This window comes from Leucopleurus acutus, assembly GCF_964270905.1.
Source record: "Leucopleurus acutus genome assembly, chromosome: 2".
Classification (NCBI taxonomy): Eukaryota; Metazoa; Chordata; class Mammalia; order Artiodactyla; family Delphinidae; genus Leucopleurus; species Leucopleurus acutus.
In genome coordinates this window covers 192,691,391-192,703,718 of record NC_139143.1, presented here as the reverse complement: position 1 = coordinate 192,703,718, position 12,328 = coordinate 192,691,391, and the positions used below count along the sequence as shown (strand labels likewise).

General features: G+C 48.4%; 1 protein-coding gene across 1 annotated transcript in view; it reads right to left on the bottom strand.

The window, feature by feature from the left end:
- Positions 1-12,328, bottom strand: part of CFAP74 (cilia and flagella associated protein 74) — a gene marked incomplete at both ends in the record, with an annotated part of 57,607 nt that overhangs the window by 26,405 nt on the left and 18,874 nt on the right. Inside the window, 2 exons of the mRNA XM_082834562.1 lie at positions 6,435-6,597; positions 7,662-7,826. Of these exons, the coding sequence (XP_082690688.1) occupies positions 6,435-6,597; positions 7,662-7,826 (328 nt within the window). The remainder of the gene's footprint in view (positions 1-6,434; positions 6,598-7,661; positions 7,827-12,328) is intronic.

Sequence of the window (12,328 nt, the reverse complement as noted above, 5' to 3'; positions counted from 1 at the left end):
CTTCTTTGGTCAAGTGTCTGTTCAAGTCATTTGCCCATTTGAAAACTGGGTTATTTGTTTTCTAATTGAGGTTTCAAAGTTCTTTATACGTTTTGGATCTGTTCTTTTTTTTTTTACATCTTTATTGGAGTATAACTGCTTTACAATGGTGTGTCAGTTTCTGCTTTATAACAAAGTGAATCAGTTATACATATACATATGTTCCCATATCTCTTCCCTCTTGCGTCTCCCTCCCTCTCACCCTCCCTATCCCACCCCTCTAGGTGGTCACAAAGCACCGAGCTGATCTCCCTGTGCTATGCGGCTGCTTCCCACTAGCTCTCTACCTTACGTTTGGTAGTGTATATATGTCCATGCCTCTCTCTCACTTTGTCACAGCTTACCCTTCCCTCTCCCCATAGCCTCAAGTCCATTCTCTAGTAGGTCTGTGTCTTTATTCCTGTCTTACCCCTAGGTTCTTCATGACATTTTTTTTTCTTAAATTCCATATATATGTGTCAGCATATGGTATTTGTCTTTCTCTTTCTGACTTACTTGGATCTGTTCTTTATCAGGTCCGTGATTTGCTAATATTTTCTGCCAGTCAGTGGCTTATCTTTTTTTTTTTTTGCGGTACGCGGGTCTCTCACCGCTGCGGCCTCTCCCGTTGCGGAGCACAGGCTCCGGACGCGCAGACTCAGCGGCCATGGCTCACGGGCCCAGCCGCTCCGCGGCATGTGGGATCCTCCCGGACCGGGGCACGAACCCGTGTCCCCTGCATCGGCAGGCGGACTCTCAACCACTGCGCCACCAGGGAAGCCCTCAGTGGCTTATCTTTCACTCTCTTAACAGTCTGTTTAGAAGAGCAGATAGTTTTAGCTTTGATGAAGTCCAGAGGTTTTTTTTTTTGATGTACAGTTTATAGTTTAAACTGTACAGTTTAAAGAATGGCTCATGCTTTTGATGTCATATCTAAGAAATCTTTGCCCAAACCAAGGTTACACAGATTTTCTCCTGTGTTTCTTTTAGAAGTTTTATAATTTTAGGTTTTACATTTAGATCTATGATTTTGAGCAGTTTTTGTTTATAGCGAGAGGAATGGATGGAGGTTAATTTGGGAGCATATGTTTATCTAATTGTTAAGGTCTCATTTGAGGACAAGACTTTCTTTCTCCTAGGAATTACCTTTGCATATTTGTGTGGGTCTATTTTTGGACCCTTTATCCTGTCCCACTGAAACCCTGTGTCTCTCCCTCTGCCAATATCACGCTATGTGTTACTCCAGCTTTAGAGGAAGTCTTGAAATCAGGTAGTCTGAGTCTTCTAACTTTGTTCTTTTTCAAAATTGTTATTTTAGGTCCTTCAGATTTCTATATAAATTTTATTTGTTTAAAAAATTTTATTTATTATTTATTTTGGCTGCGCTGGGTCTTAGTTGCAGCACACAGGATCTTTAGTTGCGGCATGCATGCGGGATCTAGTTCCCCGACCAGGGATCGAACCCAGGCCCCCTGCATTGGGAGCTTGGAGTCTTACCCACTGGACCACCAGGGAAGTCCCTCCATATAAATTTTAGAATCAGCTTGTCAATTCCCATAAAAAGCCCTGCTAGATTTTGATTAGAATTGCATTCATCTATAGCCAGTTTGGGGAGAACTGACCTCTTAACAATATTGAGTCTTTCCATCCACAAGCTCCATGGATCTCCCAATTTATTGAGGCCTTTGATTTCTTTCATCAGAGTTTTGTAGTTTTCAGCATACAGACCCTGAACATTTTTTCTTAGCTTTATAACTTACTAGTTCATGTTTTTGGTGCTATTATAAATGATACTTATAAACATTTAATTTCCAATTGTTAATTTCTATCTAGAAATACGCTTGAGTTTTGTATATTGTATCCTGTGACCTTGCTAAACGCACTAGTTCTGTAACTTTTGGGGGATTCTTTGAGATATTCTAGATAGACAGTCATGTTGTCTGTGAATAAAGCTGATTTTATTTTTTTCTTTTCAAACTTTATTTCTTTTATTTCCTTTTCTTGCCTTATTGCACTGAATAGCTATGAGTGAATGAACATCTTTGCTACTCCCAGCCTTCAGGAGAAGCATCCAATCTTTCATCAAGTATGATGTTAACTGTTAGGTTTAGTTTTTTTTTTTTTTTTTTTTTGTGGTACGCGGGCCTCTCACTGTTGTGGCCTATCCCGTCGCAGAGCACAGGCTCCGGACGCGCAGGCTCAGCGGCCATGGCTCACGGGCCTAGCAGCTCCGCGGCATGTGGGATCTTCCCGGACCAGGGCATGAACCCATGTCCCCTGCATCGGCAGGCGGACTCTCAACCACTGCGCCACCAGGGAAGCCCAATATTGGATGATTTTTGAATGCTGAACCAGCCTTGTGTTCGGAGGACAGACCCCACTTGCTTATGCTGTATTATCCTTTCTCACATCCTGCTGGATCCATCTGCTAGTATCGTAATGAAGAGGCAGAGGAGTTTTTGACTGTGAGCACGTGCTTCCTGGCGCTTTACCTGTGGAGCTCCTTGAGTTCTGAGCTGAAGCTGCACTTCTCCAGAGAGGGTTGGCCTTTGTGTGGCTGGGCCCCGAAGCTCTTCCAACCTGGGACCACTTTCCCCTAAAGTCTCGGCTGGAGACAGCACGGGGTCACAGGTCCAGGCTGCAGACCCACACGGGACTGGCTGATGGTTTTCTTTTCTTTTTTTAAAAAAATTAATTAATTAATTTATTTATTTTTGACTGCGCTGGGTCTTCGTTGCTGCGCGCGGGCCTTCTCTAGTTGCATCGAGTGGGGGCTACTCTTTGTTGCAGTGCGCGGGCTTCTCATTGCGGTGGCTTCTCTTGTTGCCGAGAACGGGATCTAGGCATGCGGGCTTCAGTAGTTGTGGCATGCAGGCTCAGTAGTTGTGGCTCGCTGGCTCTAGAGCGCAGGCTCAGTACTTGTGGCCCACAGGCTTAGTTGCTCCGCGGCATGTGGGATCTTCCCGGACCGGGGCTCGAACCCGTGTCCCCTGCATTGGCAGGTGGATTCTTAACCGCTGTGCCACCAGGGAAGTCCTGGCTGATGGTTTTCAACCATCAAGGTGACCCCCTCGCCACCTTTAAAGGGCAAGGGGCCCATGCTGCTGCTTCCTTGCTGCTCTGCTCTGGGGCAGCTCATACTCGTGATGTACTTGTCCGCCACGTGTGCAGCCCTCTGAGGCAGACCCTTTGCTCTGAGCACTCCTGCCACGCCCCATGCTGCAGCCGTGGGGAAGGTTCTGGGCCAGCAGGTCTCAGGGGCCCACGCTGGGAGCTGCACAGCTGATGTGAGGACCCCCACGAACCTCCCGTGGGGGGTGGCCCAAACTCCACTCGGAAGGTGGCCCCTCCTGACGTGTGGTGCTGGGGGTCAAGGCCAGCTGACCCCCTGAGCCAGCACAGGAGGCAGAGGAGGTGAGGAGGGAGCCCTACCCACTCACCCTCTGTCCCCCTGGGAACAGAACCATCTGTGTGCACCCCAGCGTCTCTCCTCTCTCCACGTTTTGTAATCTCTGTTCTGATCCGCTGATCCACGTGTCCTTGTCTGGACCACACTGTCCTGATTACTGTAGATTTAAAGTAGGTCTGGAAGCCACGTGTGAGTTTACAAAAACGGTCTTTTGAAAGATGCTTTCCTGGAGTATTAGAAAAATACCGAGGCAGGGGTCCCATGCACCCCTGCATCCCATGTTCACACCAAAAACGTTTATCAACAGTCCCCCAGGGACTTCCCTGGTGGCGCAGTGGTTAAGAATCCGCCTGCCAATGCAGGGGGACACGGGTTCAAGCCCTGGTCTGGGAAGATCCCACATGCCGCGGAGCAACTAAGCCTGCGAGCCACGACTGCTGAGCCCGAGTGCCACAACTACTGGAGCCTGCATGCCCAGAGCCCATGCTCTGCAACAAAAGAAGCCACCGCAATGAGAAGCCCGCGCACTGCAACAAAGAGTAGCCCCCGCTCGACGCAACTAGAGAAAGCCTGCACGCAGCAACGAAGACCCAACGCAGCCAAAAATAAATAAAAAATAAAATAAACAAATTTATACATAAAGAACACATATGGAAATGCAAGTACCTAAAATATCCAAAGCAAATACCTTGCCAAAAAAAAGAGCAAAGTTGGGTGACTTAACACCACGTGGTTTCAAGGCTAACCCTAAAGCTACAATAATCCAGGTGGACGGTGCTGGTCAGGAGCGGTAAATGGGTCAACCGATCGCATACAGAGTCCAGAAGTACACCCACACCTTCCATCCATTTGCAACAAAGATAACAAATCAATCCACCAGGGAAAGGAAAGTATTTTCAACCTGTTTTGCAGGAACAATGGGACGTACACGTGGGAAAAAGAAGAGCCTTGGCATCTACCTCACATCACACACAGAAATTAGCTGGACCACAGACCCAAACGTAAGAGCCATGTCTTATGTCCTTGGGATAGGGGAAAGGTTGCTATAAAGGCATAAAGCACACACCTCAAAAGAAATGATGGGTAGATTTGCAAACATTAAAATTAAGAACTTTGGGACTTCCAGGACTTCCCCGGTGGTCCAGTGGTTAAGGCTCTTTGCTCCCAATGCACGGGGCCTGGGTTCAATCCCTGGTCAGGGAACTAGATCCCGCACACATGCCACAACTAAGAGTTAGAATGACGCAACTAAAGACCCCTCATGCCGCAATGAAGATCCCGCGTGCCGCAACTAAGACCCGGCGCAGCCAAATAAATAAATAAGTAGAACTTTGGGACTTCCCTGGCAGCCCAGTGGTTAACACTCTGCACTTCCAATGCGAGGGGTGCGGGTTTGATCCCTGGTTGGGGAACTAAGATCCCACATGCCACGTGGCACAGCCAAAAAACTAAATAAATAAAAAATAAAATAAAATGAAGAACTCTGACTTAAGAAAAGAGATCACAAAGGGAGTAAAAGGACGAGCCACGACTTCGACTTGGAGGCAATATTTGCAACCTCCTAACTGACAAAGGCGAAGTATACAGGATCTGGAAAGAACTCCTATGAATAAATAAGAAAGGACAAACAACCCCATAGAAAAGTGGGTGAAAAGCTTGAACAGGCATTTCATACAAAAGAAAATACAAATGGTAAACAGGCACCTGGAAAGACAGGCAACCTCACTGGCGGCGTAAGCAGTGCAGACGGGAGCCTCCCTTCCCAGGCCTCCACACCGACCCCGCGGAGCTGCCCAGTGGGACCCAGCCGTGGGCCGCGGGTGGCTGTGAGCTCTTGAAATGTGGCTCCTGGGAAGGAGGAACGAAATTCTCCTATTACTTAATTTTGGTTAATTTAAATCTGAATAGCCAGATGTGACTAGTGGCAGCTGCACTGGGTAGCGCAGTCCCAGCTGCAGCCACGCGGGACAAGAACAGATGCAGTAATAACAGGGAGGCCGCGCGGCCCCCGCGATGCGGCAAAGACACGCCCCAGGGAGACTCACACACTTGGAGACGCCGCCCGAGCCCCTGCGTGCACGGCCCGCACCGTGAAGTCCCCCTGACGTGAGCCGGTGGGGGTGGCCTGTGACCGAGGCATGTTCGTGAGAGGAGCCGCCACGCAGAGGACCCCCGCCCAGTCCACGTGGACGCCCCACAAAGCTCAACGCTACACAGCCAGACAACTCAGGATGTGCTCCCGCGGCTCCGACGCTGGGGAAATGCAGCCCTTTCTGACCGTGAGCGTGGAGGGAAAAGGCAAAGGGAGGCAAGGAAACGCTGAAGACAACGCCAGAGGGACGCCCCTGGGGAGGCGGTGTGTCCGGTGAGCGCGGCCGCGGGGGCCCTCGTCCTCCTCAAGCTCCGGCTGGGCTCGGGCTGCCGACTTCCTGGCTCTTCTTTAAACTGTCCTCACATGTTATATGCACTTGACTTCCGGACGGAGTTCAGGGTGGCCCCAGCCAGCCTGGGGCCTTCAGCGACCCCATCAGCAGAGCCCCCGGCCCCTTCCCCATCCCCTCCCTCCCTCCACCAGGCAGGGCTCCCCAGATGTCCCAACAAGGGCCACCAAGGGCAGGGAGGAGGGCAGTTCCCCTTGTGGCCAGCCTGGTGGTCCAAAGCTGTGCATTTCCTTTAAGCCTTCTGTTAGCTTAAATGTGGATGCGAATTTTAATCCACTCCATGACCAGTATGTAGTTGAATATATAAATGCGTATGAATATTTTCTTACTCACTTAAAACTGGAGCCTGGAAAAACTCTGCGCCGCCCAGCCCCCTGGTACCACACTGGCACAACCGGCCTTCGCCGGACGCAACCGTGCTTGGAGTGGCTCCCGGAATCTGTCCCTCTGGGGCCCTCCGACCCGGCCTGCCAGCCCCTCTGCCCGTCAAACGGCTGGGGCTCGGGGCCCTGCTGCCAAGGTGGCCCAGGGCTGCGTGCTGAGCGCAGGCCGCGGGCCCGGCTCACCTACGGGGTGCCCCTCCTCCTTCTCCTTTATGTCCAGTTTCCCAGACTCCTTCTGGCTCGACACATCTGCGGGCACGGACTCATTGCCCGCCGTCAGCTGCTTGGAAAAACTGGTGGCGACGTTACTGTCAAAACCCTTGTCTTCATATGTGAAGTTACTGCTCTGAAAAAGAGAACGTGACACCTTTACTGGCAGTTTCCACTTGCCTTTCCCATCAACCGTCCGCACCCGCCATCTGGGGAGGGCCACGTTGAGAGCCTGGCCGTACCCGGGCTGGGGGCCGCAGGCTCCCACAGCACCCCTCACCTCTCTCTGGCGACCCGTGCCGGGCTCGTCCGGGGCTCAGGGCCCCTCTCGCCCAGGCGGGCTCCACCTTGGCCCTGTCCCGGAGCCTGTTGCATGTGCGCACGCAGCCAAGCTCCTCCAGGACGCCTGCTCTTCCCCCACATGGGCTTGGGCCCCCACAGGCTCCAGCCCCGAGCTCTCCTGGCTTCAGCTCAGATCCCAGCAGGCTGAGAGCGGTCCAACCCCACCTCTGCTCCTTTCCCAGAGGTCACTGGCCCCCAGTCCTTTCCCCTGGGCTCACAACAGACCAACGGAGTGCCTGCTGCGTGCAACTCAGGGGCCACGGGGGACACACAGGGCACTGCCTGGGTGGAGCTGCCGTCCAGCCGGACAGACACCCACCAGGAGAGGGCTGGTGCCTGTGGGGAGCCCTGAGGGCCCAGGCACTTGTCCTCACCCCCAAATAATCCCCCCCAGCGTCCATTGGCTGTGCTGGAAGTTGTCTCCACTGATGGGGTCCCACCTGTTTCCGCTTCCTCAGCAGCACACGTGCACAGCCTTCCCGTGAGAGGACCAGGGCCCCCCTCGCACCTTTGGGAGAGGTGCAGGTGCGGAGCAGGGTTTGCTGTGCTTTTCAGCCTGGGGTGTCTGGGCTGGACCGCCCGTCCCCACAGGCTGGGACTTTAGGGCCTGGAGCACTTGGCCACCACCTTGCCAACACATATGATGGGACAGCATCCTGCTGCCCTAGGTGCACTCCTTACGGAGACAGATCTCTTCTACCTAGACTGACCGGAGGCCGTCCTGCTTCTGGGCCTTCTCCCGCCCACATCGGTGTGGCCCCCTTCACACTCGTGGGACTGTGTCTCGGGGTGGGAGGTGCCACATGCTGCCCTTGGCCATGCAGTCACGGCACTGACCAGGAGCAGCAGCACACTCACCGTGCTGAAGACCGACGGGGACGTGTCCATCTCACAGCACTCTGATGCCAGGAGAAACCTGAAGCTGGTGCCCAAGCCCCCGAGGTTGGTCAGCGTGATGGTCCGGGATGCAGTCTCACCCACCACGCAGCTGCCGAAGTCGATGAGCTCCTTGTCGAGGGACAGCTGCCCAAGGACCCCGAGTGAGCCAGGGTGACCACGCCAGGCTCGCAGCAAGCTCTCCTCTCCCACCTGTCACCCTGCACCCCTGAGGGGACACAGGAGCGCCGGCTGCCTCTGGCTCATGGGGGGAGGCAGGGCCTCTGCACAGCCCAGGACACAATCCACATCCCAGAAATCACAGACCTGTGTACTGATCATGGCAGCTTGGGAGCACCTGAGTGCAAGTTTTGAAAAGTAAGGGACTTCCCTGGCGGTGCAGTGGTTAAGAATCTGTCTGCCAGTGCGGGGGACACGGGTTCAAGCCCTGGTCCAGGAAGATCCCACATGCCGAGGAGCAACTAAGCCTGCGTGGCACAACTACTGAGCCTGCGCTCTAGAGCCCACACGCCACAACTACTGAAGCCTGTGCTCCACAGCAAGAGAAGCCACCGCAATGAGAAGCCCACACACCGCAACGAAGAGCAGCCCCCGCTCAGCGCAACTAGAGAAAGCCTGTGCAGAGCAACGAAGACCCAAGGCAGCCAAAAATAAATAAATTTATTTAAGAAAAAACTGACATGACATTACATTACATTACAGCTTACGTTAAAAAACAAGACAGGGAGTTCCCTGGCGGTCCAGCAGTTGGGACTCTGAACTTTCACTGTGGAGGGCCAGGGTTTGACTGCTGGTCGGGGAACTGGGATCCCGCGAGCCGCATGGTGCAGCCAAAAAACCAAAACCAAGACCAAAACCAAACATAAAACAGGACAGATCTCACGTCAACAACTTATGTTTGCTACTGAAGAAATCAGGAAAAGAACAGACTAAATCCAAAACTAGCAGAAGAAAATAATACAGATCAGAGCAGAGACAAACAAAAGAGGGAGTAGGAAATAAAGAAAATTAATGAAGCCAAAGTTGGTTCTTCAAAAGATCAACAAAATTGACAAACTCCTGCTAGATGGACTAAGAAAAGAAAGACTCAAATTACTAAAATCAGAAATGAACGTGGGGACATTAATACTGATTCTACAGAAGTAAAAAGCATTGTAAGTGAGTACTATAAACAATCATACCGACAACTGCAACAAACCCAGATGAAATGTACAAATGCCTAGAAAACAAAAAACCTATCAACACTGAACCAGAAAGAAATAAGACAGTTTGAATAGACCTGTGACCAGTAAGAACATTGAATGTATCATAAAAAATCTCCTGACAAAGAAGAGCCCTGAACCCGATGGCATCACTGATGAATTCTACCAAGCAGTTAAAGAATACCAACCCTTCTCAAACTTTCCAAAAAACTGAAGAGGTAGAAACACTTCATAACTCATTCTAGGAGGCTGGCATAACCCTGATACCAAAGCCAGACAAAGATACCACAACAAAAGAAAAGTACAGACCAAAATGCCTTATGAATATTGATGCAAAAACCCTCAACAAAATATTAGCAAACAGAATATACACAATGACCAAGTGGAATTTATTCCTGGAATGTAAGGATGGTTGAATGTAAAAATATCAATCAATGAAGTATGTGACATCAGCAAAATGAAGGGGAAAAACCCACACGATTATCTCGATTGATGAAGAAAAAGCATCTGACAAAATTCAACACCCTTTTATAATAAAAGCACTCAACAAAACAGGAATAGAAAGAAACTACCTTAATATAATAAAAGCCAAATATGAAAGCAACATAACATAATATTGCAATATAACATAACATCATATTCAATGGTGAAAGACTGAAAGCTTTTACTTTAAGATGAGGAATGAGGGAAGGATGCCTGCTTTCCCCACTTCTATTCGACATAGTACTAGAAATTCTAGCCACAGCAATTAGTCAAGAAAAAAACGGTATCCAAGTTGGAAAGGAAGAAGTAAAATGATCTCTGTTTGCAGATTACATGATCTTATATGCAAAAAATCCTAAAGACTCCACAAGAAAGCTGTTAGATCTAATAAACAAATTCAGCAAAGTAGCAAGATACAAAGTCAACACACAAGAATCAGTTGCATTTCTGTATGTGAACAATGAACAATCTGAAAAGGAAATTACAAAAACAAATCCATTTACAATGACATAAAAAAAGAATAAAATTTTTAGGAGTTATCTTAGCCAAGGAGGTGAAAGGCTTGTACAATAAAACTACAAAACATTGTTGAAAGAAGACATAAATAAATGGAAACACATCCCACATTCATGGACTGTAAGACTTACTCTTGTTAAGAAATCAATATTACCCAAAGCAATCTACAGATTCAATGCAATCCCTATCAAAATTCAAATGACATTTTTTAAAGCAACAGGAAAATCCATTCTAATATTCATATGGAATCACAGGGGACCCAGAATAGCCCAAACAATCTTGAAAAGGAAGAACAAAACTGGAGGAGTCATTCTTCCTCATTTCAAAACTTACTGCAAAGCTACAGTGATCAAAACAGTGTGGCACTGGCATAAAGACAGACATATAGACCAATGGAGTAGAACAGAGAGCCTAGAAATAAACCCTCACATATATGGTCAAATAACTTTTGACAAGGGTGCCAAGACCATTCAATGGGGGAAAAGACAGTCTTTTCAACGAATGGTCCTGGGAAAAGTGGATGTCCACATGCAAAAGAATTACCTAATTCCATACACAAAAATTAACTTAAAATGGATCAAGGGCCTAAATATAAGACCTAAAACAATAAAACCCTTAGAAGAAAACAAAGGGTAAAATCTTCACAACACTGAATTTGGCAATAATTTCTTAGATACGACACCAAAGGTGCAGGCAATGAAAGAAAATATCGACAAATTGGACTTCGTGGAAGTTGAAAAAATTTTTATTTCAAAAGACATTTTCTATAGAGTAAAATGACAGCCCAGAGAATGGGAGAAAATATTTGCAACTCATATATCTGATAAGGGGTTAATACCCAGAATGCACAGAGAACTCCTAAAACTCAACAACAACGAAACAAATAACAACCAAATTCAAAATGAGTAAAGGACTTGAATAGACATTTTTCCAAGGAAGACATACCCATGTCCAACAAGCACATGAAAAGATGCTCAACATCACTAATCATCAGGGAAATGCAAATCAAAGCTACAATGAGACACCACCTCACACCAATCAGGATGGCTCCTGTCAAAAAACCCCAGAAAACAACAAGTGCTGGTGAAGACGTGGAGAAATTGGAACTCTTGTGCACTGTTTGTGGGAATGTAAGATGGTGCAGCTACTGTAGAAAAGAGTGTGGAGGTTCCTCAAAAGATTAAAAATAGAACTACCATAGTTGCTGCTCCTGTCCCATTGTCACGTGCCCCTCCCCCTCTCCTGAAGTGACTCCAGGGGACTTAAAGGGCCAGCACACTTTTTTTCCTCCCCTCCTTCATTTTTCTCTTTTTCCTCATTTGTGAGTCAGATATTAAAGGTTAGGACGTACACAGGGAAAACCAGGAAGTGACCAGGCACGCCTAGGGAAAGGCTCAGAAGAGACCTGGGAAGACAGTAAGGTTACATCTCAGGCTGACCCTCAGCACAGAGAGAGCTGACAGCAATCAAAAAGCAAAGAAACAGAAACAATAACAAAACACGGCAAACCCTGGAAAAGGGGAAAACCTGATTTCCAGAGTTACCGCATTATTAGATTCAAATGTCCAGTGCTCCACAATCATACAAAGAAACAGAAAGTATGATTCATTCAAAGAAAAAATAAATCAACGGAAACTGTCCCTGAAAAGGACTTGATGGCAGGACTACGTGACCAGGACTTTAGCACAACTGTATAAAGATGCTCAAAGAGGTAAAGGAGGCAAAGGAAGGTGTGAAGGGAGTCAAGAAAATGATGTGTGAACAAAATGGAAATGCCAACGTTTCTAAAAAGAAACAACAACAAAAATCTGGAGCTGAAAAGTACCAGAACTGAAGTGAAAACTCAGTAGCAGGATTCAGAGGTGGATCTGATCAGGGAGAAGACAGAATCCGGGAACCTGGAGACGGGACAATGGGGTCATCGAGGCTGAGGAAGAGGAAGAAAAAAGGCTGAAGAAAAGTGAACAGAGCCTGAGGGGTCTGTGGGACACCATCAAGGGGCCACTATATGCACTGTGGGGTCCTAGGAGGAGGAGAGAAAAGGGCAGAGAGAGAATACTTCAAAAAATAATGGCCGAAAGGTTCCGGCATTCGATGAAAGGTATGATATAAACATCCAAGAAGTTCAACAAACCCCAAGTAGGATGAGCTCAAAGAGACTCATGTTGAGACACCTTCTAATCGGACTGTTAAAGGCCAGAGAAAGAGAGAGAATCTTGACAGCAGCAAGAGAGAAATGACCCGTCACACACAAGGAGCCTGAGGAACATCATGGGCAGGTTTCTCATCAGACTCTTTGGAGGCGAGGGGGCCGTGAGCCCATTTATTCAAAGTGCTCAAGGAAGAAAAATGTCAGTCGAGAATCCTACAACCTTTAAAAGTGAGGAAGAAATCAAGACAGTCCCGGATAGACAAAAGCTGCGGGAG